This window comes from Balaenoptera musculus, chromosome 15 (genome assembly GCF_009873245.2).
Source record: "Balaenoptera musculus isolate JJ_BM4_2016_0621 chromosome 15, mBalMus1.pri.v3, whole genome shotgun sequence".
Classification (NCBI taxonomy): Eukaryota; Metazoa; Chordata; class Mammalia; order Artiodactyla; family Balaenopteridae; genus Balaenoptera; species Balaenoptera musculus.
The window spans coordinates 79,052,260-79,076,106 of NC_045799.1; the positions used below are offsets into that span (position 1 = coordinate 79,052,260).

Below are 23,847 nucleotides of genomic sequence, written 5' to 3' on the forward strand. Positions count from 1 at the left end.
TCTACGATAGATCACAGTTTTTTTTAATGACACAAGCAAGGAGAACAATCTCACGTTCATACGTGAGAACAATCTCACGTTCATACTAAAAATTCCAACTAGACTCACAGGAATTCAGTCTTTATTTGTAATGGAAAGTCCCAGCCTCCCGTCCCTGTCCAGTGCACGTCCACGTCCACACCCGCACTCATGCGCTCACACTCAGGCTGCGCCAGGACGCCCGCTTCAGGGGGCTCCTGGATCAACTGTCCTGCCTGTGGAACTGAGGTAAACTAGCTGCGAGTACTAAGCTGAGAGGGGCTACCTTACGTAAGGTATAGGTAGAAGCTTGATTTCTAGACCCGCGCCCCACCCCCCTCCAATCCCAGCAGGTATCTGAGGCTTGGGTCCCTCCTCAGCTCCACACACAACAGTTAAGTACTAACAGAGCTCTCCTTGGGGCGGGGGTGGGGCGCAGTCCCTGCCACAAAACATTCACCCTCGTTCACCAAGGGGAGGGGGACTAGTTACATCTACATCACGTTATTTATAAAATAAGAATTACATTTTGTGTTTCCGGAAGGAGCTCTAGTCCCTCAGGAAAGCTGCCTGGGACAGCATTTGAGCCTCTTCTTCACACAGGCATAACTTAACTATACAGCTAAATTTCTAGTCAATAGCATTTATACTTAACCACCTCAATGAACCAAGCTTGAAGGAATTTAAAAGGCAATTTAGCTTAAATACAAAAATAAATTTTTATTTTGTTAAAAAATGTTTAAATATTTTTCCTTTTAATTTAGACACACGCATTCATACTTCTTCCAAAGAGGATGGGCACGGCAGCAAGGCTTTTGGGCCTGGGGTATGTGGTTTTGGAACCAAGGAAGAAGGAAGGAAGGGGTGGAGCAAGTAAGATACAATTTTAAAATGTGGTTCATTAATTTAGGTTTTCTAACATACACTACAAGTGATCTAGCCTACAGTGAAGTTAGGCAGGTGGGAAACAAACAGCAGAGGGAAGAGGCCTTTGCTTCCCCTCAGACCCATCCTCCTCGGGCTGCCAGCCCTTAAAGTCAAAACACCATTTGAAAATTCAAGACTCGGCACTTGTAGCCGTAAAGTGGTGCTACTTTCCACATTCAATTAGCGAGGCCCCAGGAACTTGAGAAACAGTTAAGTCCGGCACTACCAACATGCCGCCACTCATACAATTCAGTTCTTCCTCCAAACTCGATTCAAAGAGCAATAGACACGAGCATCAGACAAAATAACACAGGACAAGGCTTTAGACATACAATCCCGGAGAGGCAGATGAGCCCAATGAGGCCAACGGGGACGGTGGGCGAGGAGGCAGCTGAAAGCAGCGGGGGCGTCCTGCCTGCTCCAGGAGCTTCCCTCTCCTGGGGAAGGTATCACCCCTGGGTCTGCCAGGCTAACAGTCTTGAGCCACCAAGCTTTTAGGGGCCAAACTGGCAGAGAGGGTCGGGGATGAAACACCGGCTCGGACTTGGTGGGAGGAAGTGGAACGGCAGGAGCAGCACCCGCTGGGGCCTCCAAAGGCAAAGCCAGAGTCAGGATCATTTTAAAAGGAATCGATCCTGCGAGGAACCAGTAAGGGATGAAGCAGCAAGAAATGGGGAAACAACAGAGTCCCCTAATGGGACCAGAGGGGGAGAACCACTTTTTATAGCCAAGCCAAGCAAGGTGAAGTTTTAGGGATAATCCATCCCCCAATCCCATCAAATGCATATCAGAGATGCAAGTGGGCGAGGGCTCCTCCTGCTACCCTCCGGCAAAGATGGCTCTCAGGGAAAAGGCGGGAAGGGAGGCCGCCTGACCAAGCTCATACACTAAATGAGAGTCAGGGAAGGCAGTGGACGATATGTACAGATGTTTCTTTAGTTCTCTCCAGCCTCACCAGTGGAACTGTTCAAGTAAGGTAGTAATAGGCTTCTGCCCTGCCACATCCTGCCTCCCCCTCCCTCGAGAGGCCCGAGGCTTCTGCTTCCTGGAAGAGGGAAACAGCCCCTGGGGCTGCCACCACCTCCCTGGTGGCCGAAGCCAGAGGTCTGGGGCAGGTCTGCGTTACGGAACTGGAAGGGTCAGAGGCTCTTCCTAGCAGGTGCTGAGGTCCAGATTTGGGCAAGGGTGGCGGGGGTGTGGGGGGCAGGGGCAAACGCTATTTCTTGCGGGTGTGCTGCCTTCGGGCCTGCAGTCGCTGTCGAGCCCCTGGGGTCTTGGATCCCGCACCAATGGAAAAGGAGGGGGCCGCCGATCCTGGAAAGATTCAACAAGATCTCGTCAGGGTAGCTGCTACCTGAGAGCAGTCTCTAAAGAACACCGGGAGCTGGGAGAAAGCCTCGCCAAGCTCTAGCAGTCCTTCCAGGGGAGGGCTGATTAAAAAGGCAAAATCCCAAGACCACAGATAGGCTGGGAGCAAGGCCCAGGAAAGCATGTTTACCTGGCGTCCCAGCAGTCTGGCTCCTTCTCATCTCCGCTGCCCAACTCCAAACCTGGCTTGTGCTGGACTCCCAGACGGGCCTCGGAGAGCCGGAGCTGCCAGCCCACCCCACCCCTCTTCAGAGAGGAGACACGCAGGTCACACTGGCAACAAGGAGACTGGCCGCTTACCGAAAGGTCCAACTCCGACAAAGCCTTGGGCGGGTGTTGAGGACACCCCAAAGGAGAGGCTGCTGCCTGATGCGCCCACCCCAGGGGCAGGGGTGTTCTGACCAAAGGCGGGTGTGGAGGTGCCTAGGAAGAAGAGACAGCAGAGAACTGTAGACACCAGGCTGGAGAGCAGAGGGCCTCAAAGCAGAGGGTAATGAGCCTAGTGGGGAGGTCCGCTCCCGGCAGGTCCTTCCCCGCAGGGCCCCTTAGCTCCCATTCAGCCCCCCGGAAGGAGGCCTTAACACGCGTTGCCCCAGGTGGGCCTCCCAGCCTGCTAACAGCTGTGCCGCAGTGGAGACAAGCCCCTCAGGTTGCCTTCTGACCCCTACGGAGTAGGGCCTCTGCAGTCCCTTGGCCACCAAACACAGCAGCAGATGACCGTCAGCGGACCGCCACCTCTAGCCTGACCGGGTTACCTCCCTTCCACCAGGCCTAGAAGCGTTATGCCTCTTCTCCTTGTTCACCTGTCTCCTCCCTTCCACCCTGTGGGTCCCCTGATCTCCCCCCGGGGCCCACTGGGACTCAGCCGCCAGCAAACGCCCTGCCCTCACTGAGTGCTGCCATTGTGCCCGCTGCAGCCCCGCGGGGAGGGCTGCCTACTCTCACGGCTCTTCCTCGTCCCGGGGGCCAGGGTGGGGCAGGCATCTTTCTCGCTTCCTGGGGCCCGGCCTTGCCCCCCGTCTCTCCCTCTACTCCCCACTCCCGCCTCGTCCCCACAGCCGCGCCAGCTCCCCCACCTCCCTTGCAGGCACTACACTGGCTCCCCGCTCGCCATCGCTGCAACTCCGGCTCCTGCTTCTGCTTTTCCTCAGCCTCAGAGGACCTCCCGGCCACTGCCCCTCCTGCTTTACTTGGTGAGTTTCAACAGGCTGGCCTTGCCGGCTACCACTTATTTTAGGCCTGTATCTCGTAACTGAACGTCGCTGGGGAAAAAGAACAGGGCTGCCTAGCCTCACTGTAACTTCACAAGCACACTTTTCCAGCCTCAAAGCTGCCTGCGATCCCATCCCATCTTCTCCCCAGCTCCAAAGCGACTACTTTCAACGGGCCCTGCGGTGCCCTCTCACACACCTCCCCGCAGCCACACCCCAAACTCTTCTTGTCACAGTCTCGGAGATTAAATTTGTTACTTCCTCAGAAAGGCATTCCTCCACGGTCATTAATCACATACTTTATCAAGACATTTATTGCTACCTGACACTCTACTTACACATTTAATACCTGTTTCTTCACTACCACAATGTAAAGCTCCACAAGAGCAGATGCTGCACAGCTGACCAAGTCAACCCCTGACCTTACCTCCAAACACAGGTTTGCTGTCCGGCGTGCTGGCCACGTTGAAGGCAAAGGGTGTGCTCTGGCTGGGCGCGCCCAAGCTGTTCTGACTCAAGCCTCCCCCGAAAGGGGTCGTGCTGCCAGTGGTCCCACTCTGTCCTGCTCCAAAGCCGAACGCTCCAGAGGCAGAGCTGGTGCCTGGGGTGGCCGCACTGATCCCAAAGCCCCCGCCGCTGGCTGGGGCTGCCGATCCCCCAAACGTGAAGGGCGATGGTGTCGTGCTGCCGAACACTGAGCTACTGGTCCCACTGCTGGCGGTCTGGGTTGTAGCGCCAAAGCCAGAGGTGGTGGCTGCACCGAAGGAGAAGGCAGCTGTGGTGCCGCCAAAGGCTGGCTGGGTGCTGGCAGGGGTGCCGAAGGCAGAGGCCGTGGCCTTCAGACCACTGAAGGCCGACTGCGCGGTGCCGCCAAAGGCTGGCTGGGCCGGGGTTGGCGCTGGGGCCGCAGTCGGGGCCGGGGCTGCAGAGTTTCCAAAAGTGAAAGAGCTGCCGAAGCTGGGGACGAGCGCCGACTTGGCAGCCCCCTGCTGCTGCCCCTCCACAGCCCCGAAGGCGGGTTGGGGGTCGGCTCCTGGGTAGGACGGGAGAGGCGGCTTGGCGCTCGAGCCGAAGGGAATGTTGAACGCTGGGGCGGTGGTGCTACTGAACGTCAGCGTGGGCTGGCTGCCGGTGACCGGGGCTGAGGCGGTGAGGGTGCCGCCAAAGCCACTAAAGCTGGACGTGCTGCTGCCGCTGGGGGCTGTCTGGGCGGCACTGGGAAGGGACTGGCCAAAGGTGGCAACTGCTGTTGAAGCGGGCATGGCGGGAGGCTTGCCAAATTGGAATATGGGGCCCACGGCGGGGGCGAAGCTGGCACCGGAAGCAGGGGGAGTCCCAAAGAGGAAGGGCTGGGAGGCGGAAGCGGTGGTGCTAGTCACGCTGCCCAGGGTGCTGGTCACGGTGCACACACCGAAGCTGAACGCGGGCTTCGGAGCGGAGTCCGCGGAGGTGCTGGCTGTGGTCATGGACACCACTGCGGAGGTGGCGCTGGCCTGGCCGCTGAAGAGAGAGGCGCTCGTGCTAGTGGCTGGAGTAGCTGTTTGCTTGAAGGAGAAGGGTGTTAACATGGGCATGGATGCAGGCGGCCCCATGTTGCTAAAGATAGGCTTGAAAGTGAGGGGTGGGCTGCTGGTCGTCGTGGGGATGGCTGAGCTGGAAGATGCTGCGGCTGTGACCTTGGAAGGGCTAGAGGGCAAGGGGCCCTCATTCTCGCTTTTAGGTGGGACCACAAAAATGGGCTTGAACATGGGAGATGCTGAAGACACAGCAGGGGCCACAGAGGCAGGAGGGTTAGCAGGTGGGGTGCTCAGCATTCCAAACAGAATACTCTGCTTGGGGCTGGGAGACGGGGCGGACGGGGCTTGGGATTTGGCAGATGTCTCAGCCTGAGGGTCTGGAGGTGACTTGGTGGCGTCAGTGACTGGTCCTGGGGAAGCAGCAGGGGTCAGCCCCAAGAAAGTGGTGGTGGATTTGGAGTCTGAGGAGGTGCCTGGAAGGGGTGCTGACTCTGAAGAGCCCGGAGGGGCCAGAGGGCTGGGTGTCTTCGGAGGCGAATGGGCCACAGTGGTTGCCACACCAGCAGATTCTGGGAAGAAGAGTAGAGAAAGTGAATTTGGAATATCTCAAACGTGATGCAGTGTTCAATGCCTAGCACAGTGCTAGGGATTCAACAGTCAACAATTATGACTAAATCTATATCACAGGCCTTTAAACTGTTCATTCCTGAAAGTCAAGGAAGTGTTCATAATTTCTACCCTTCACAGGTCATAAGAAAGATAGACGAGGATAAAACTTGGCCCAGTTGGGGGTTAAATGTGTAGAAACTAAGAAAAATCCAATTACCTGAACTCAAGTCCAATTAATTATGTAGATATACCTTATTCATCTAACAAAGATGTACTATACGGCATTCACCCACCAGGCGCTGAGTACAGAGCATATGACCATGAATGAATGGCCTCTGCCCATGAGGCCTGGGAGAGGCTGAGTACCTAATATTTTCTACACTAGGATGAAGCGTGGTAGAGGAGTGTGTATGTATGCAGTGCCAAGAAGGCAAAGGCGCTGGAACAGCCGGCAGGTCCTTGGAAGCCTGTTACCTTGTGCCTGCGGTCTAGCAAGCATGTGACAAGACACCTTAACCACGCGACCGTTTATACTTCAGGGACACCTCATGAGGTGAGCACTGTTCTTATTTTACAGATGAAGACGACAAGGCTCAGGGCAGCTAAGGGACTGGGTTTCAAATCAAGAGCTGTTTGACTACCAAAGCTAAGCTGCCTTCCCCAGCTTTAAGTGTTGCAGCCCTTCCCTAAAATGTCCTGATTACAGATTTCTAAAGCTCTTAAGCTTGCACCAGCTCAGGCTTGGGAAGTTAGAATAGGTTCAATCTTTACAGCAATTTCCAGCAACTGATGGGCATGGTGCTTTTACTTCCACCTAAACAAAGGCTGATGTCATTACGTGCTCCAAAGTAAGCTCTCCCACTCACCGGGGAGGGATGGTAGGCCCGGGGAATTCTGCATCTTCTTCAAGCTCTCCAGCAGTGGGTTCGTGCTTGGGGCTGGGAGGGAGGTTGGGGATGAAGCAGTCCCAGCAGCAGGCAGGGTAAAAGTGAAAGAAGACTGACTGGTAGGTGGGTTCTCCGTGACAGAGTCTGAGGCAGCATCTAGGGAAGAAAGAAAAGATGACATTGTCCTCCCTTGTTTGGGAATCCTTTCCAGTGGCATATCATGGAGCACGGGGAGTTCAGGGCCTCAGGACAACTCATTTAGAAAGGCTTCCCTTCAATCTCAATGCTCACTGTTCTCCAGATTCCACTGAGGACCCAAATGGATTTCCCAGATGAGAAAGACCAAAATAAAACCAAAGGAAACAAACCCTCTCTGGGGTGTGAAACTGATCTACATTCCTTACCGGTCTTATCCTCCAAGACCTTGTTAAACCACTGTAAAGAAGCTTTCTTTTCCAAGTCTAAGTCTTCAGCAGTGATTGAATAACCAAGCTGGGGAGGTGGAGGCTACCAAAGAGAAAAAGAAGTTGTCAATCAGGAGAAACTGGAAGAATCCTATATTTAGCCTTCCTAAGACAGAGTTAAGCTGGGGTGGGCAGAGGTAGATGGACAAGACCATACCAAGGTCAGCTGGTCCCCTCGCCTGGAGGGCAGCAACTGAACCTTCCGTTTACGCTGCCCAGAGCTGCCAGGTGTTGATGGGGAATTCCACGAGTTCTGTTTCTTCCATGTGGTTTTATCTGCAACTAAAAAAAGAAAGACTTGTTTTCTTCCTCCTCTCTGCCAGAAATGGATAGGTTTGTCTATCCCGTTTTTAACATTGAGTTTTCACTGGGTTATCTCTGAAAGATTCGATCTTCCATGATTTGGGCTCTTGGATGGTATCTGCAAGATTATATAGTCAAGAGGATATAAAGGCAGAATTGCTCCAAATGCAGGTATACAACTGCTTGCTGGACAATAATTACCCGGATTGGTCACAGATACCTCAGCCTAAGCTTGTCTGTAGCCCACTGTTACCACACGTTATACTGTACCTGTCTGTGTCACCCTTCTCCCTTACCTGACTATAAATTTCTGAAGGACAGAAACTCCTATCTCTGTATCTAACAGGCCCTTCACAAGGCAACGCTCAACACTTCCACCACCAAAAGCCACTCTAGTGCATTCATCAACTTACCCTTTTCTCCCTGGGACTCCTTGTCTGTTACCAATGGAGTTGAAGAACTAGAATGATGAGAAAGCTCCTCTTCTCTGTAGGAGGAAAAGGCAGAATTAAGTTTAAGGAAGACTTGCTGGCAAAAAGTACTGGATAACTTCTTGTACCTGCTTACCTACCAACTGGTCTAGAACAACCATGATATAAGACCTCAGTATGCCAGGACAAAAAATAAAAGAAGTCAAAAGAAAATTCCAACAGAAAAGAATGGAGGCAGTTCATGGAAACCAAGGAGAAACCTTTGTCTTACAACAAGCACAGATCAATAATCTTCAAAACCTTACTTACAACCCACCAAGTTCCTGAAAGTTCTAGTCACAGATCTGATCCCTAACAGAATGACATTCAACTTGACTGTAGGCACCTAGAAGGTCAGCTGGAGTCAAAAACATGAAGTCCGCTGCCCGATGACATCATTCACTCTGTTCATTCTAGTGTGTGTGGCCCCTACTCTTGCACCCCCGTCACTCACGCTACAGTGTGAGGAAGAGAGCCAGAGGCCTCTACAGTGGGTACAAAAGAACTGTAAGAGATCAGAGCGATTCAGGTGGGCACTTCACTGTCCTCTAGATGTTAATTTCTTTGATCCTCCAAATCAGAGTTGCAGAAAGCCTAAGAGCCAAGTAAATGTCCCTCTTTTCCTGACCTCTCATTAATCCACACAGCAAACAATAATGGATTACCTTATTTTCTTTGCTGGCCTCTCTGGTGTCTGGGAGCGGGATGAGGCTGGGCTAGAGAAGGGAGATGAACTGGGACCACTCCTCTTCCACAGCTAAAAGTCAAACAGAAGTAACATGACTGACCCTAGCTGATAGTTTATCATCTGACCTTCAATATAATGTTGTGGTTCTATTCATCACTGCATATAAAATCTCCTTTTAGGTAACTAAAAAAATACTTCTTTGTGAAGGAAGGCTCCTGAAAAGAAAGTCAATTGCCAGTATTAACTACAGGAGAAAAAGTCTGAAAAACTAATGGAACGCTAACTAATAAATGTAGAAGGAATGAATGTACTTTTGGCGTATATTAAAAAGTGGACTGTCACATTCAGTAATGGTTTAGAGCTATGATGTGCATATATGTTTACTCTATATTGTCTGTGGAAATGATAAAAGTAAAGTAAACTGTTCCAATGGAGATAAGCCAGTAAACTAATTTAGTTTTGCTCTCATTAAATTTTCAGTTTTACTTTATTAACTTTATTTTTTAAAAATATACGATCATGACATCTATGACTTTTGCAGCATCGGTGTTTATCGTTGTAATTATCCATGCATCTGTCTCTTCACCAAGTGGAGTCCCCTGATAGCAAAGGTAGTCTGTTTTCATCTCTGCCTCCTTCGAAGGGGCCTAGCAGCAAAGTACTTGACAAAGAGCAAGCTCTCTGCAAATAGGTTCACTGTCTCTGGCCTATTTACAAAGATACTGAACTGTCACCATAGGCATTTTTCCCATTGAGAAGCTTCTAGTGATTTCTTACTCAGTAAAACTGCATCATATAAGCACAAACAGGGAGGCAACAATGCTTAATAAAAATTTTAAAAAGGTAAAGAGGGTTTTAAATCAAAGACAGGTGGTAAAGCAGTAGAATAGTTCCATAAGACTAATGTCAGGAAACCAAGACTCAGAATGAGCTTGAGAAAAAAGCTGAAATCAATAATAGTTTTTTATGTTATGCTCAGGTAAATAACGAGAAAGGACAGCCATCTGAAAAAACAACAAATGCTTAGGCCTCACACCTGTATTTTTAATGAAGTGCCAAAGGTGATTCTAACCTTTAGCCGGGGTGGAAGACAACCTGGTTCAACAATCGGGAGGAACATGCTCTATGTCCACGTCACAGACTAAACACACACACAGTCCAGGTGTCATAAAGAACTACTGAAAAAACCAAATGAGCTCTTAAATAGCTTGGGGTAGGGAAAAGACTTTCTATTCCAGAAACAAAGGAAAGAAAACTGACAGACTGTCATAGGACCACTAAGAACCTCTCTAAATAAAAATGTCTCCATGTGGGAAGGAGACTTTACTATATACTCTGTACCATCTGAATTTTCAACCACAGTAATGTTTCCATAAACCAGAAATAAAATGTATGTGGACAGGAAACAAAAACACTCCAAAATGAAACAAAAACATAACTAGAAACAAAATTAAAAGGTAGATATATTCAACTAAAGTGGTAAGTTAATATCCTTAACATGTAAAAGTGAAAGTCTTGCAATTCCATATAAACATAATAAACATATCAAATGAGAAGTGGGCAAAGGCTATACCAAGGCAAGTCATAAAAAGAAACAGTCAATCTATGTATCCAGCAGTCAATTTAGTTCTGCACTGTAATTCAATTTTTGTCAAGTTCCTACTTCATAAAGGTACTATCCTTTATACTTTACAAAGAACACAAGGATAAGCAAGACCATTCCCATCATCAAGAAATTTACAATCTAGAAAAGAGACAGGACGGTACACAAATTGACTATAATAGACAAGAGATGAACGAAGTCTCTAAAAAGGAGTCCAAGAAGAGAGAGATTATGCAGAGTTCGGTTAGAAGAATAATAAAGGATGAAGGTGACATTTGTGATGGTCCTTCATCATCTGACAAAAACACCTGAAGAAAGACAAACTTTATAGGCTTGCAGTAGGATGGACACATGATTCCGGGTGGAGAACAGAACAAGAAAAGGAAACAAAGCAGGAAGGAATTAGGTGCTCTTACAAGATAACAAATACGCTGCTTTGGCTTAAATATAGGGTATCTGTAAAGGAATAATAAGGGACAGGGTCAGAAATGCAAGCTAGGGTTTTGAGGTTTTGAAGGCCAGGGTTACTATTCCTACTTTGGAAAATGACAAGTCTTATATAAGACTTATGAAGATATCAATGTCACGCACAACGAGATCTAAGGACAGTTCACTTTCTCTAATTGCCACCAGTCTAATATTTGTAATGATTTTATAATATCAAAGCTAGAACTTCTAGTTTGGGCAGCTGTGCGTTGGGTATATACTACTGCTCCTCTGGAAAAATACAATTAAGTCAAATATCTCTACTACCACTTGCACCAAACAGAAGGGCTGTCATCTCTATTGACTACTCGGGATGTTTACTGCTTCAGTACACATTTCTTTGAAAGAGAAGTTTCAACATAAAGAACTTTCATATTACTCTAATCTCCGCTTCCAAAGACTTCCTTACTTTCCTGATAATTTAAAATAACTCATGCCATGGACCATTTCAAAGATAATTATGATCAAAACTGAAAGTACACTATGCTCTCCGTTCTAGAACTTCTCCTTCTGAGAGCATTATATATTTAAATATCACACACAAACGGGACTGGTAACTACTTACAATAAAACACCCAGAAGCTATTAGTGTCAGTGAGTATATTACTTGCCGTAGGTCACAGGCTCTACCAGGGGTGAGGGTGCTTAAAAAAAAAATCTGACCATGTTTCAGGCTACGGGTTTGTTTGTTTGTTTAATGCATAAGCACCATTTATTTATTTTTTATTGATATATAGTTGATTTATAATGTTTCAGGTGTATAGCAAAGTGATTCAGTTATACATACATATATGTGTGTATACATTCTTTTTCAGATTCTTTTCCATTATAGGTTATTACATATTGACTACGTTGTTTCAGACCAACCCTGCTGTGGAGGACAAATAAAAAGTGCTGAAGAAAATATAAAATACATATGTTTGAAGGTACGGTGGTATGGAGAGCTACCAAGGCAGTGAGACACTGTGGAGGTAAGACAGAGAAGAGGAGCCAGTAGGTGAGAAGCCTCAGGGCGACTGCCCATTCCAAAAGTAAAAGCTGCAGTTGAGAGGCTGAGAAAAGCTTTTGGCAGCCCTGTAGGGCTGGGAAGACAAAAACCGGAATTCAGGGCTTTCCAAAGTAGAGGGGCCCTAATATACACCTTAGGCTTTTGGTTGGAATCCCAAAGGCTACATAGTAGGGTACAGGGCAAATCAGAAATAAACCAGCCCTCACAAGAACTGACAACCAACTCAGAATCATGTCAATTCCAACTGTACAGGGGTAATCTGTCCCTATCCTAGCTGCCTGCCAGAGGCAAAAGACAGACCTCTCTGGAGGAAGATACTACCATTCAGAGCTTCAAGTCATTGTCCCCCCACCCCCCCCAACGTCTGACAGTAAAACAAAACAACAAAAACGTATGTAAGAAGATAATATTCAAGGACTTCCCTGGTGGCGCAGTGGTTAAGAATCTCCCTGCCAATGCAGGGGACATGGGTGAAAGCCCTGGTCCAGGAAGATACCACATGCCGCGGAGCAACTAAGCCCGTGTGCCACAACTACTGAGCCTGCGCTCTAGAGCCCACGTGCCACACCTACTGAAGCCCACATGCCTAGAGCCCGCGCTCCGCAACAAGAAAAACCAACGCAATGAGAAGCCCGTGTACCAAAACGAAGAGTAGCCCCCGCTCACGGCAACTAGAGAAAGCCCGCGTGCAGCAACAAAGACCGAACACAGCCAAAAATAAATAAATTTTAAAAATTAATTTCTAAAAAACTAAAAAGGAAAAAACAATACTAGAATTAAAAAGAAAGAAAAAAACTGTTATTATTGTAGACAACATGATGTACATACAAAAATCCTAAAGAATATACAGATGAATATTCAGAATTTAGCAAATTTTCTGAATACAAAAATCAGTTGTATTACTATACATCAGTAACAAATTTCTAATATGCTATTTATAATAGCATTAAAAACATGTACCTAGGAATAAATGTAATAAAAAATATGTAAAACCACTGCACAGATAAAGATGATGTAAATAACTGAAGACCACCCCATGTGCATGGACTGGATGATTCAATATTGTAAACGTCAGCTCTCTCCAAAATAACTGGCAGATTAAAGGCAATCCCAGTCAATACCTTAGCAAATTTTTTGGTGTGGAAATTGACAAGATGATAAAATTATATAGAAATGCAAAGGGCCAAGATCCAAGACAATTCTGAAGAGGAATGAGAGAAATGAGAAAGTTGGATGACTTACTCTACTAGATATCAAAACTTAAAGACTGTGTGGCACAGGGCAGAAAAACAGACCAGTGCAACAAAACAGAATCTATCAACAGAAATGGATCTACAGATATACTGACACATTATGACAAAGGTGGTGCTGCAGAGCAATAGGAAAAGGACGGGCCTTTCAATAAACGCTGCTGAGTCAAATGGATATTTAGATGGAAAAATACTAATTTTGATCCCTACCTTATATCATACACAAAAATCAATTTCAAGAGGATTATAGATCTAAATGTAAAAAGGAAAAATAATAAAGCTTCTAGAAGGTAGCATAAGAGAATATCATCATGACCTTAGGCAGGCAAAGACTTCCTCAACAGTACACAAAATACACTAACCATAAGTGAAAAGAGTGAAAAGAATGAAATGGTGAGCCACAGAGTAGGACACTTACTTGTTGCAACACATATAATTCACAGAGACCTTGTATCTAGAATATATAAAGACCTTACATAAATCAGTAAGAAAAAGACAGACAACCTAATAGAAAAGAGCCAAGAAACTTGAACAGGCCCTTCATAAAAAAGGACATACAAATGGCCAATGAACAGTTCATACCTCTATTTCACTATTAATCAGAGAAATACAAATTACTACTACTACTACTTCACACTCACTGGAATGGGTAATTAAAGAGACAGGCAACACCAAGTGTTAGTGAAGATGTATAAACACAGGAACAAAATCTCATACTGCACTGGTAGGAGAATCAACTGAAACATCACCTTAAAAAGAATTATACAGGGAATAACCCTAGACCACTGGTGGTCCAGTGGTTAGGACTCTGTGCTTCCAGTGCAGGGGGCACAGGTTCGATTCCTGGTCAGGAAACTAAGATCCCACAAACTGTGCAGTACGGGGGAAAAAAAAAGACTTATACAAACGAGCACTATTCACAACAGCCAAGACATGGAAACAACCTAAATGTCCACCAACAGATGAATGGATAAAGAAGATGTGGTACATACATACAACGGAACACTGCTCAACCATAAAAAAGAACGAAATAATACCATTTGTAGCAACATGGATGCAACTAGAGATTATCATACTAAGTGAAGTCAGAAAGACAAATACCATATGATACCACTTACATGTGGAATCTAAAATATGACACAAATGAACCTATCTATGAAACAGAAACAGAATCACAAACAGAGAACAGACTGGTGGTTGCCAAGGGGGAGGAGGTTGGGGGAGGGATGGAGTGGGAGATTGGGGTTAGCAGATGGAAGCTTTTATATACAGGATGGATAAACAACAAGGTCCTACTGTATAGCACAGAGAACTATATTCAATATTCTATGATAAACCATAACAAAAAAGAATTTTTTTAAAAAAGGATGTATATGTATGTATAATCATCACTTTGCTGTGTAGCAGTAATTAACACAACATTGTAAATCAACTATGCTTAAATTAAAAAAAAAAAAAAGACATACAAGAATGTCCATAGCGGCATTATGCATAACAGCTCCCAACAGGAAACTCAAATGTCCAATGGTAGAATGGATAAATTAATTGTGGTATATTCATATAATGGAACAGTATTCAGCAATGAAAATGAAAGACCTACGACCACATGCAACAACATGAATGAATCTCACAAGTAAAATGTTGAATGAAAGAAGCCAAACACAAAAGAAAGCATATTCTGTTTCCATTTATATAAAATTCAAAAACAGGGAAAACTATATATGATGCTAATATTGAGGAAGGAAGGAGGGAAGAAGTAGTGACTGTGAGTGGGTATGAGAGGGGCTTCTGCATGTTGAAAATGATTTATTACTTGACCTGGGTGGTGGTTACATGGAGCTGTACATCTATATTTGTTTTTCTGCACATTATACTCTAATTTTCAAACAGCCATTAGATAGATTACATGACATGGAATGCTATGCAATATATAATGATTAAAAAAGATGCAGAAAAACCATATATGCTATGATTCCATTTTGTTAAACAGACCAGAAATCTTGTGTATCATCTGTGTTTGCATACATAGTAGGAATGTTAACAGTAGGTACCTATGGGATGGACACTGAGATAGCCAGGACAGGGGAATTTTTACTTAACAGTTACCTATACTTAAAAAAGATTCTGAAGCCAGGAAAGGTAATATTGTAGCACATGTTACAAAATTCCAACAAGAATTCAGTAAAAAGTTTCCTTCCTATCCAATAGTTATTACAGTTTCTAATATATCCTGTCAACATTATTCTATGCACATCAAAAGATTAAAGAAACCAGCAGCATGAATAGAGGACACTATACACACAGTTCTGTACCATGCTTTTTAAATATAATATTTTGAGCTCATTCACATCAGTGCCTATTAAAGCTGCCTTACTGTTTTTAACAGTTACACAGTATTTCAACTTATGGAAATACTGTAAGTCATTCAACCAGCCCCCTAAAAAGGTATGTTTACATTGTTTCCAAGCTTCTGCAAAAATAATGCTACAATCAACATCCTTGTATATGTCTTTGAGTATATGTGTAGGGTTAATTCCTAAAAGTAAACCTGCTGGATCAAAGGGCATGTGCATCTCTAATGCGAATAACAATGGCCACACTGCCCTCTAGGGAACTGTACCAACTGATGCTCCCACTAGCATCCTTTTTTTTTTTTTTTTTTTGCTGCGGGTTGCACGGCTTGTGAGACCTTAGTTCCCCCACCAGGGATCCAACCCAGGGCCCCCGGCAGTGAAAGGGCCGAGTCCTAACCACTGGACCACCAGGGAATTCCAAGAAGCCTGCTTTTGCAAACATTTATTTTTATGGTTTCTATTTTACATTTAAATCTTTAGTTCATTTGGAATATGTTTCTCTAGTACTGTATATGAAAAGCTGCTCAAACTCACTCATAAGAGACACAAATTAAATACTATTCCTCACCTATCAAACTCATCTTTCATTTATATTACTGTAAGAGCCTTCTGGATTGATTAACTTATCTCAAAATTTTTCTCCCCTCGAAAATCTTCCTCCACACATGCTTTATTTTTTCCTAGCTACTATATATTGGGTACCCACTTATTAACAGGCACTGTAATGGGTACTTTTCAAACACTACCTTCAGTCTTTACAATAATGATTTAGAAATGAGACAAAGAGAGTTTAAGTGATTTACTTGCCCAAGGCCCCAGAGCTACTAGGTGTCAGAGCCAAGACTGGAACCCACATCTGTCTGGTAGCAAAGCTTGCTCTGTTCCCTAGGCTATACTACATCCTCTTTCTAAAAAAGAATTACAACCACTTCTTATTTTTAAACACTTTCATTAAATTCTCAATGCCTATAGGATAAATTTCTTTTATGATCCAATGCAATCTGGACTCAATCTACCTTTTGATTAAATTAATATCATTTACTGAATTATTCGTCCTTTGCCCATTTATCTGCAAAAATGCCTCTGTCTTGTATCAGGTTCCCACATATGATTGCTTTACTTTTTGGGCTTTCTATTCTGTTCCACTGGTCTATAGTTATCACTTAAGGGTTTGTATCTTCTGTTAGTGATAATCCCAATATCTGACAGATAGAAGGTATCTACAGATAACCAGGTAGTAAACACTGGCTGATCGATTAATTAATGCTAGGAACCCATTTCTCCCACAGCGCAAGACAAATGTACCTGAGAGAGACCTCGAGTAGAACTGTAGGAACTGGTAATGGCATTGCGGCTGGAGCTAGGGATGCCACCTGTGTATGTGCTTGTCAAGGAGCTCATAGAAGAGGTGCGGGATCTCTTATTCGAGTGATCATCTGAGCTCTGGGAATTGAGACCTCTCTTCAGAGACCCAGGCCTAATAAAAAGGGGAAAAGACAGTTAGATGTATTATTAAAGACATTCTTTTAAGGCTTCGTCCATGGACACAAAATCTTTCTTAAAAAAAAAAACTTAATAAAAGAGCATAATGCTCTTAATTTTATTATTAACAGTTTGGCTAAATATATCTGACAGTCAGGAAGAGAAAGCCAAATATTTTAAAAATCAAATATATGAGTCCACTGATATAATATTCTAGAAAATGCACACTAATCTACAGTGACAGAAAACAGATCAGCAGATACCTGGAGATGGGGACAGGATGGAGGGAGGTATTACTAAGGGGCATGGGGAAACTTTTGGAGGTGATATTTACATTCATTATCTTGACTGTAGTGATGGTTTCACAGGTGTATGCAAGTCAAAACTTATCAAATTGTACACTTTAAACAGGCAGTTTATTATTCGCCAATTATACCTCAATACAACTGTTTTTAAAAAAAATCAGAGTTAAGAGAAACCAACCATTTTTTCTCAGCTTCCAACTGAAACAGAAATTCCCTGTACATCTTTCCTGTAGAATAAGTCATCCAACCCCTGTTATGATACTCAACAACAGACCAGTTTATTCTTATACTGGATGAAAATGTATTTCCTCTAACTTTCACCCATGGATACTATTTGGAGCCAAACTGAGCAAATTGTTTTTCTTTTTTCACGTGACAGTCCTTCCATATTTTGGAGACCATTATCCAAATTTCCTTATTCTCCTTGAGATTTTCCTCCTCTGGGCTAGTATTCATACCCCTTCAAAACTGCCTTACCCACCACCAGCCCATAAAATCTTAGCTGCTCCACTGAGAATGAATTTCAGTTTGTGTACATCCTTACCGTGTAGTACACCAAACCAAACGCACTCCACAGACAATCTGAGAAGAACTAAGAGGAGCAAGACTGCCACTCGCCGGCCTCGTTCTAGTCTTTGTTCTTCATCAGCACAGACTAGGAGCACATTAGCTTTTTTGGCAGCCATATCATACTGCTGACTCAAATTAAGCATATACGTTACCACAAGGCTTTTCACACATATTTCTGAGCCACTTTTCCTCCCAGCCAATTCCTCCTCAAATGTATTTAAACTCAAATGTAGCGATTTAATATTTATCTTAAATTTCATATTGTTGCATTTTATCCATTGCACAAACCTTGTGATCTTTCTGTTTATATACTTGGTTATTAAATATACTTATAAACCCTCTTAGCCTTAGTGTGTTTTATCCATATTAATGAAAAAATATTAAAAGGAATTAGAAGATAGTTATTGTGGCAAGTTACTCAAAATGTTCCTCTCTGACTTCAAAGATTTGAACCTGAACTAATAAAGCAATGCAGAAAAGCAAAGAAAGCCTACAGGACAATAACTCTGATAATTCCCTTTTCCAACAGTCTGTATCTCACCCATGGATTCTCACTTACTTAGGCACAAAAGAAGCAGGGACTCCATTGGCCACCAGGGGCTCAAATGCTGAATGTCCGCTCCCACTGCTATCATGGCGCCTAGACAAATCAAAAAACTCTCAATTAAATGAAGTTACTTTCTTTCCCCTTAAATCATACTCCCATATTCTTGGGACCCTATACTCTTCCTATGGAGCACAGGTTCCATGCTAGACAAGAAGAGGGATGCTTCAACTCCAAAGATTCCAAAAGGTAAATTTACGCTAAGAGCGTCCAGGCAATAAGAAAAGTATGAAAATACTTCAAGACCTTTTGAACTCTTCAGGTGTTATCAATTATTTGCTAACTTCTCACCAAAGTATCAGAATCACAAATTTAACATCCTACCATCCCCAAATTGAAAACAAAAACAACACTTTAGGGATTAACCCACACATCCTATAGTGCTCTAGAGGTTAATATGGCAAGTCTATTAAGGAAAAACTTTACATATCACATACAAGAAGGGCCTATGCATGGTGCACATAATCATTGCTTATTCCCATTATGGGAAAGATAGTACAGAATCCTCAGTTATAGGCTCACTGGGGTCAAGCAAAATTACCACCCTGCAGAACATGAGAAACCTATCTGCACCATAAAAATAGTTATTTCTTCTCCCACCTCCACACCTCCCCACCCCCTGCCACTCCTACTTAGCTAGTTGACATCAGCTCAAATTGCTCACTTGTCAATCCTATCTCTAGTCATGATTACGTGATCTTCCCATTACATACATACACTTGCACTGATTAACATTTCCCTACTCAATTTTGTCACCTACAGTATCAAAGCTGACCAATTTTGAACCTATAGGATATGAACAATCTTCTCTAGGTAATGGGGCCAATGATTTTACGTGTGGGGTCCACTGTCTCCTCAGAGAGCACTTCTTTGCCCATCTTATATAAAGAAGCCCCCTTCTCATTACCCTCTGTTATATCACTCTGTTTTTTATCTCTATACACTTATAATTGATAATTATCTTGCTTATTTTGTTATCCTTATTTTTTGGTCTCTTTTCCTCAAACAAGTCCCATGAGGACTGCGTCTTGTTCAAAGCTCTCTCCGCTGTACCTAGAATAGGCTCTGGCACATAGTGGGTACTCAATTTATTGAATTAGAAAAATGACTGGACTCCTTAACTGACTCCTTTGCAGCCTGTTAAAGCCTTAACACCCATTTTCATTAAGTTATTGAAAACAAAATAATGAAATTGGTTTTACTCTCATTACTGATAAGTCTACCGTACCCTAGTCCTCACTTTTCTTTGCCAAGCACTCCCCTCAGCACGATCACAATACTGCAGCTGGTGGTCACCCAAATAATTAAACAACACGAGACTGTGAGGGGAAGACTTTAAGCATGCTCTCTCACAAATAAAATTTAACACGTTTGTATCAAAAGTATGAAGCTAACATGGCTAATAGTTATTGGCGTATCTCTAGTACTTATGGAAAAGGTAAATTACAAAATTTATCTAACATGTGTCTTAGGAAATGAACAGCATTAAAACCCTTGTTACCAAGCTCTTCCATGAAAGCCAAAGAACAGGACCTACTAAGGGTCACAAACTGGAGCTGGCCTCTACATCTTTTGGAGAGTGATCTATATTTCAACAAATCCCAGGAGCCCACGTGAGAGGCCTGTTACTACTGTTGGGACTGTTACCTTCTTTTATTTTCCTGGCCATCAGCAAATATTTGGTCTTCCTCCTCCACTGTCCTTTTCTTCCTCTCTTTGAGGGCATTCAGTACGGTCTCCTTTGCACATGGGTCTGGGGCACTAGTTGATGGTGAGGACAGTGTTGAGTTGATAACTTGCTCTCGTCTACAATGAAAGATAAGATTCCAGCATCAAGATATTTTAATTACCATGCCATATAGCACAGATTTCAGTCACTGGACATCAGAAGCCAACCAACAAGCAAAAGTATAATTTATACACTCACAGAAATCGCCCTTTGCAATTAAAGCTACAGTCCAAAGCAAACAAAACAAAAAGATGGTTCAATTACTAGAATTTGGGATTTCTCATTCAAATAAACAGCTACTTCTTTTTCTGCTTTGTCACAGGAATAACCAAAGAATAAAGTGGACAAACAGGAGTCTATTCTTTTAACGACAATACTCACATCGGAGAACGAGTCAGTTTGCTATCTGGAGGAGCAATCCTCACTGTCACTGGACTGCACACCATTTTGGAATTACGAGCAGACAGCACAGTCTTCTTGTGATAACCATTCCAGCATACAGTGGGAAGCACCCCCAGCAAGGAATATTGGGTCTGTTGAATTGGATATCTTCTTCGAGGTGTTATTACAAACCGATGTGATAAAGTCCCACAATCCCTGTGAAGAATGGGAGATACCAAAGAAGCTTAAAGGAATGTCAGAAAATTTAAATGACTAAAGAACCACGTGGGTTCAGATATTTTCCAGAGAGTTTAAACCTCTTTCTAAGCAACAAAGAACACATGGTATTTTTATGGCAACTTTCCCCCATTTCGTCTAAGGGCAGAAAGTGACAGCTGCTTAACAGCTGTCCCTACAATGGACTTCAACAATTTGAGAGGGAAATTGAAAACCTTGCCCACACAAGTAAACTACGATGGAAGAAAAGTGTGTGTTAGGATGTGTAAGGAGAAACTTTTCAAGAATGCTTCACTCTTGTATGCTAATCCATCAGTAACATACACTCAAAGTTAAACATTTTTAACACCTAATAACACCTAAACATTCATCTTCTCAAATAAATGTACTTTTCAAGAATCTAATATTTTCACCAAATTTTTGTATTCTTTTGTATCACTCAGCTATTGGGACTAAATGAAACTGTCTCTTTGATTTGATCATCTTTATCTACCAAGTTTTATCAATCAAAGAGGTGTTTCCTGGGAACACCTCTTTGAGCTCAGCTAACCATAGAATTTCTCTTAGTGGTCCAAAGAAAAAAAATCTAACAAAACATACTCTATGACTACACTCGAAAGATAAAGACATTTTCACTAGAAGTAGGGATACTTAATGGTTTATCAAGTATTCTGCTAAATCTATACTGTATGAAAATTCAGACAGGTTTAAGAACTAAAAGGAAGGGAACAGCTGTGGCATCACATCTCATTCCAAAGCCTAAAGGGGGGCAGGAGACGACTGACACGGATCAAGGTGTTTAAGATGACAAAACGACACAGAATCCACTTTGGACTTAATGAAAAAGAAAATCGGATTTGAAAGTCAAGTCCTCAATTCAAAGCCCGTCGACAGAGAGAAGGGTGTGGGAAAGATCACGGTTATCTTACCGGTGGGAAGGCCTCCTAGAGGATCGGAGGAGAGGAGTGGGGAGGAAGGGGTGAACTTGAACGCCACGGGGATGCGCCGAGTGAGCGGGCGGCGCGGTGCGGGCGGGTGGGCGTCGGCCCGGCCTCTCCCGCAGGTCCCTGCTCTCCGGGGCGGGGGCAGGCTGCGGGGGGCCAGGCTTGCCCAGGTAACTGCCCAAGAGGAGCAGTTCAGCGGGGTCGGGTCCTTCCAGCAGGCTCCGCGGCTCTAGAAGATTTCCGTTTACTGCCGACTTGGCCGGAGGCGAGGCGAGCAGTGTTCGCTGACGCCTGGCGTTCCGAACCAGCGAGAAGGCGCGCGAACCCCGGGGTTCGCGGCTCAGTCCCCACCAGGCCGCGGTAGCCCCCACAGCCAGCCAGGCCAGCGCAGCCGCCGCCGGCACCAGGTACAGCACGAGGCCGAGCAGCGACAAGACGAGAAGCGCCGCCCCAGCCGGCCCGCCGCAGCCCCAGCCCCGGCCCCGGCCGTCCCTGACACTCGCTAACGGCCGCCGCCGGTCACCTCCTCCAGCCGCCGAAGCCGGCGGAGACATCGCGGCTCCGCGCCGCGGAGAAGACTTAAATATCCCAGCGTGCACCGCGCCGCGCGCCGCGCGCCGCGTCGCCGCGCGCCGACTGCGTCACTGCGCAAGCGACTCGTACGCGCGACAGCGAAGGGAAACGCTACTACCTGGCGACGCGCTAGACCCGACCCATTTCAGAAAATGCCGCCTCGCTAAACGCCGAGTTGTGATTCTTGTCCCGCGTGTACACCCGCACAGCACCCATCCAGAGGTGAGCCTCTTGGAAGAATCGCGTTAGAAATAAAAGCTCCGGAAAGCGACTACTCACGTAATGCTTATTTTCTAGGGGGCTAAACACCCTAGAAGAGATTATCAGGCACTTTCACAATTGCTACCTGAGGCTGCGAGTTTTTTGTTACTCTGTTTTCTGCCAAACTATAAACTGCTAAAGGGAGTTGACTTCAACAGCAATAGTAAAAATCAAGACCAACCCAAACTATCCACCCTCATTAAATGTGGATCTGGTACTAATAAATTCCCTATCAAACTGCCTAATAGTCTAATAAACTGCAGATCAGACCTGAAGCTGCAATAGAAGTTTGCGTTTCTGCAGTACACATTGATAAAGGGGGGCAATTATCTACCAAATTTCACATTATGCTCCAGAATCGGGTAGATTTTTAGGATTTGTGATCAATTTACCTTTGTTAAGTTTGGTGGCCTGAGAAAGTAGATTAGTGTTTGTCTAGGTCCGGGGAGTGTGTTGGGCATCGGGGGATGGAGAGTGACTGCTAAAGGGTAGAGTTTACTTTCGGCCGGGACAAAAATGTTTAAAAATTAGATTATGGTGACTGTTGCACAACCCTATGAAATTGTATGGTATTTGAATTATATCTTAATAAAACTGTTTAAAAAAAAACTTGGTGGTCTGCTAATTCAGGCTTTGGCCTAGCTCAGCTTCCTTGGCCATTCATTCATTGATTTACTCATTCTATTACTGATACACATTAAAGAGAGTAATGGGGGAAAACACAGGGTCTCTGATCTCTAGAAGCCCTGAGTTTAGTAGGGAAGAAAGATGTGTAAATAGAAAGTTACAATTCATCGTGTTAACTGTGATAACAGAGGCACAAAAAGGGAAGGAATGATAAAGGGGAAGATGGGCTGGGAGATGCTACTTGAGCTAAGAGAACTGGCTTAAAGCAGGTTCAAGGCAGATGAAGAAGGATTTTGCAGAAGCACAGAGATGGAAAGGAGTATGACACAAGAGTCTGCAAACAGTTCGATATGGCTGGAGATTAGGATGTTTGGTGGAATAGGGAGGTTGGAAAGATAGGAAAGGCTCAGAAAAAGATGCCTCTGGAGCAACTGGGAGAGATGAGAAAAACAAACAGTTCTTCTCTTCCCCAACACATTGCCAGGGCAATTCTGCTTCTATCTGTTCAATAGACTGTAATTTCATATCAAACTTCATTCGAAAAGGAAAGGGTATGGGCTGTGTTCCTTAAGAAAAAAATCTTGGGAATTCCCTGGCAGTCCAGTGGTTAGGACTCTGCACTTTCACTGCTGTGGGCTGGGTTCGATCCCTCATCAAGGAACGAAGATCCTGCAAGCTGCGCGGCGCAGTCAAAAAAAAAAAAAAAAAAAAATCTCAAACAGTACTGGTATCAGTGGAATAGTGGGACAAAGCCAAGGTGCAATGGGTTAAAGAGTGAATAGAAGATGAGGAAATGGAGGCAGCGGCTGTGGACGTACCATTCAAGAAACTTCAATAAGGGAAGAAAGAAGATAGTATCTTGCTCAGCAAGGGTCCTTTAAATAATCATATACTACTGGTGTTCAAGAGAGGAGCTAGATGTAAAAGCCATCAGTGTACAGATGCCACAAGACTAAGTAAGATTTCTTGG

The 23,847-nt window shown here is 44.6% G+C and overlaps 1 protein-coding gene and 1 long non-coding RNA gene across 3 annotated transcripts; one reads left to right on the forward strand and one right to left on the reverse strand.

The window, feature by feature from the left end:
* Positions 1 to 2: 2 nt before the first annotated feature.
* On the reverse strand, positions 3 to 22,788 carry POM121C (POM121 transmembrane nucleoporin C). 2 transcript variants are annotated; one of them, XR_005016405.1, is made up of 13 exons: positions 21,402 to 22,788; positions 20,236 to 20,451; positions 19,773 to 19,931; positions 18,081 to 18,161; positions 16,470 to 16,641; positions 8,440 to 8,531; positions 7,718 to 7,791; positions 7,159 to 7,283; positions 6,942 to 7,044; positions 6,517 to 6,693; positions 3,952 to 5,610; positions 2,444 to 2,736; positions 3 to 2,259 (listed from the first exon to the last, which is right to left on the reverse strand). XR_005016405.1 is itself a non-coding variant. In XM_036824922.1 (13 exons), exons 1-13 carry the CDS (start codon positions 21,968 to 21,970, stop codon positions 2,162 to 2,164), a joined length of 3,648 nt encoding a protein of 1,215 aa, XP_036680817.1. In that variant the 5' UTR covers positions 21,971 to 22,788; the 3' UTR covers positions 3 to 2,161. The 2 variants fall into 2 exon arrangements, 1 of the variants encoding a protein (XP_036680817.1); XM_036824922.1 differs by having other exon boundaries at positions 2,614 to 2,736.
* Positions 2,743 to 6,935, forward strand: LOC118880842. The gene is made up of 3 exons (XR_005016406.1): positions 2,743 to 3,506; positions 6,036 to 6,203; positions 6,839 to 6,935. It is a non-coding gene; the product is annotated as an uncharacterized LOC118880842 (long non-coding RNA).
* Positions 22,789 to 23,847: the final 1,059 nt, after the last annotated feature.

Bases quoted from the DNA above. Each gene is read 5' to 3' on its own strand.
- POM121C (XM_036824922.1), bottom strand. From the start codon at position 21,970: ATGTCTCCGCCGGCTTCGGCGGCTGGAGGAGGTGACCGGCGGCGGCCG. The intron at 16,642-18,080 runs GTAAGTGAGAAT...CCTTTTTATTAG, and splicing joins CCTGCTTCTTTTGTGCCTAA to GCCTGGGTCTCTGAAGAGAG. The intron at 5,611-6,516 runs GTGAGTGGGAGA...TCTTCTTCCCAG, and splicing joins GGGCCTACCATCCCTCCCCG to AATCTGCTGGTGTGGCAACC.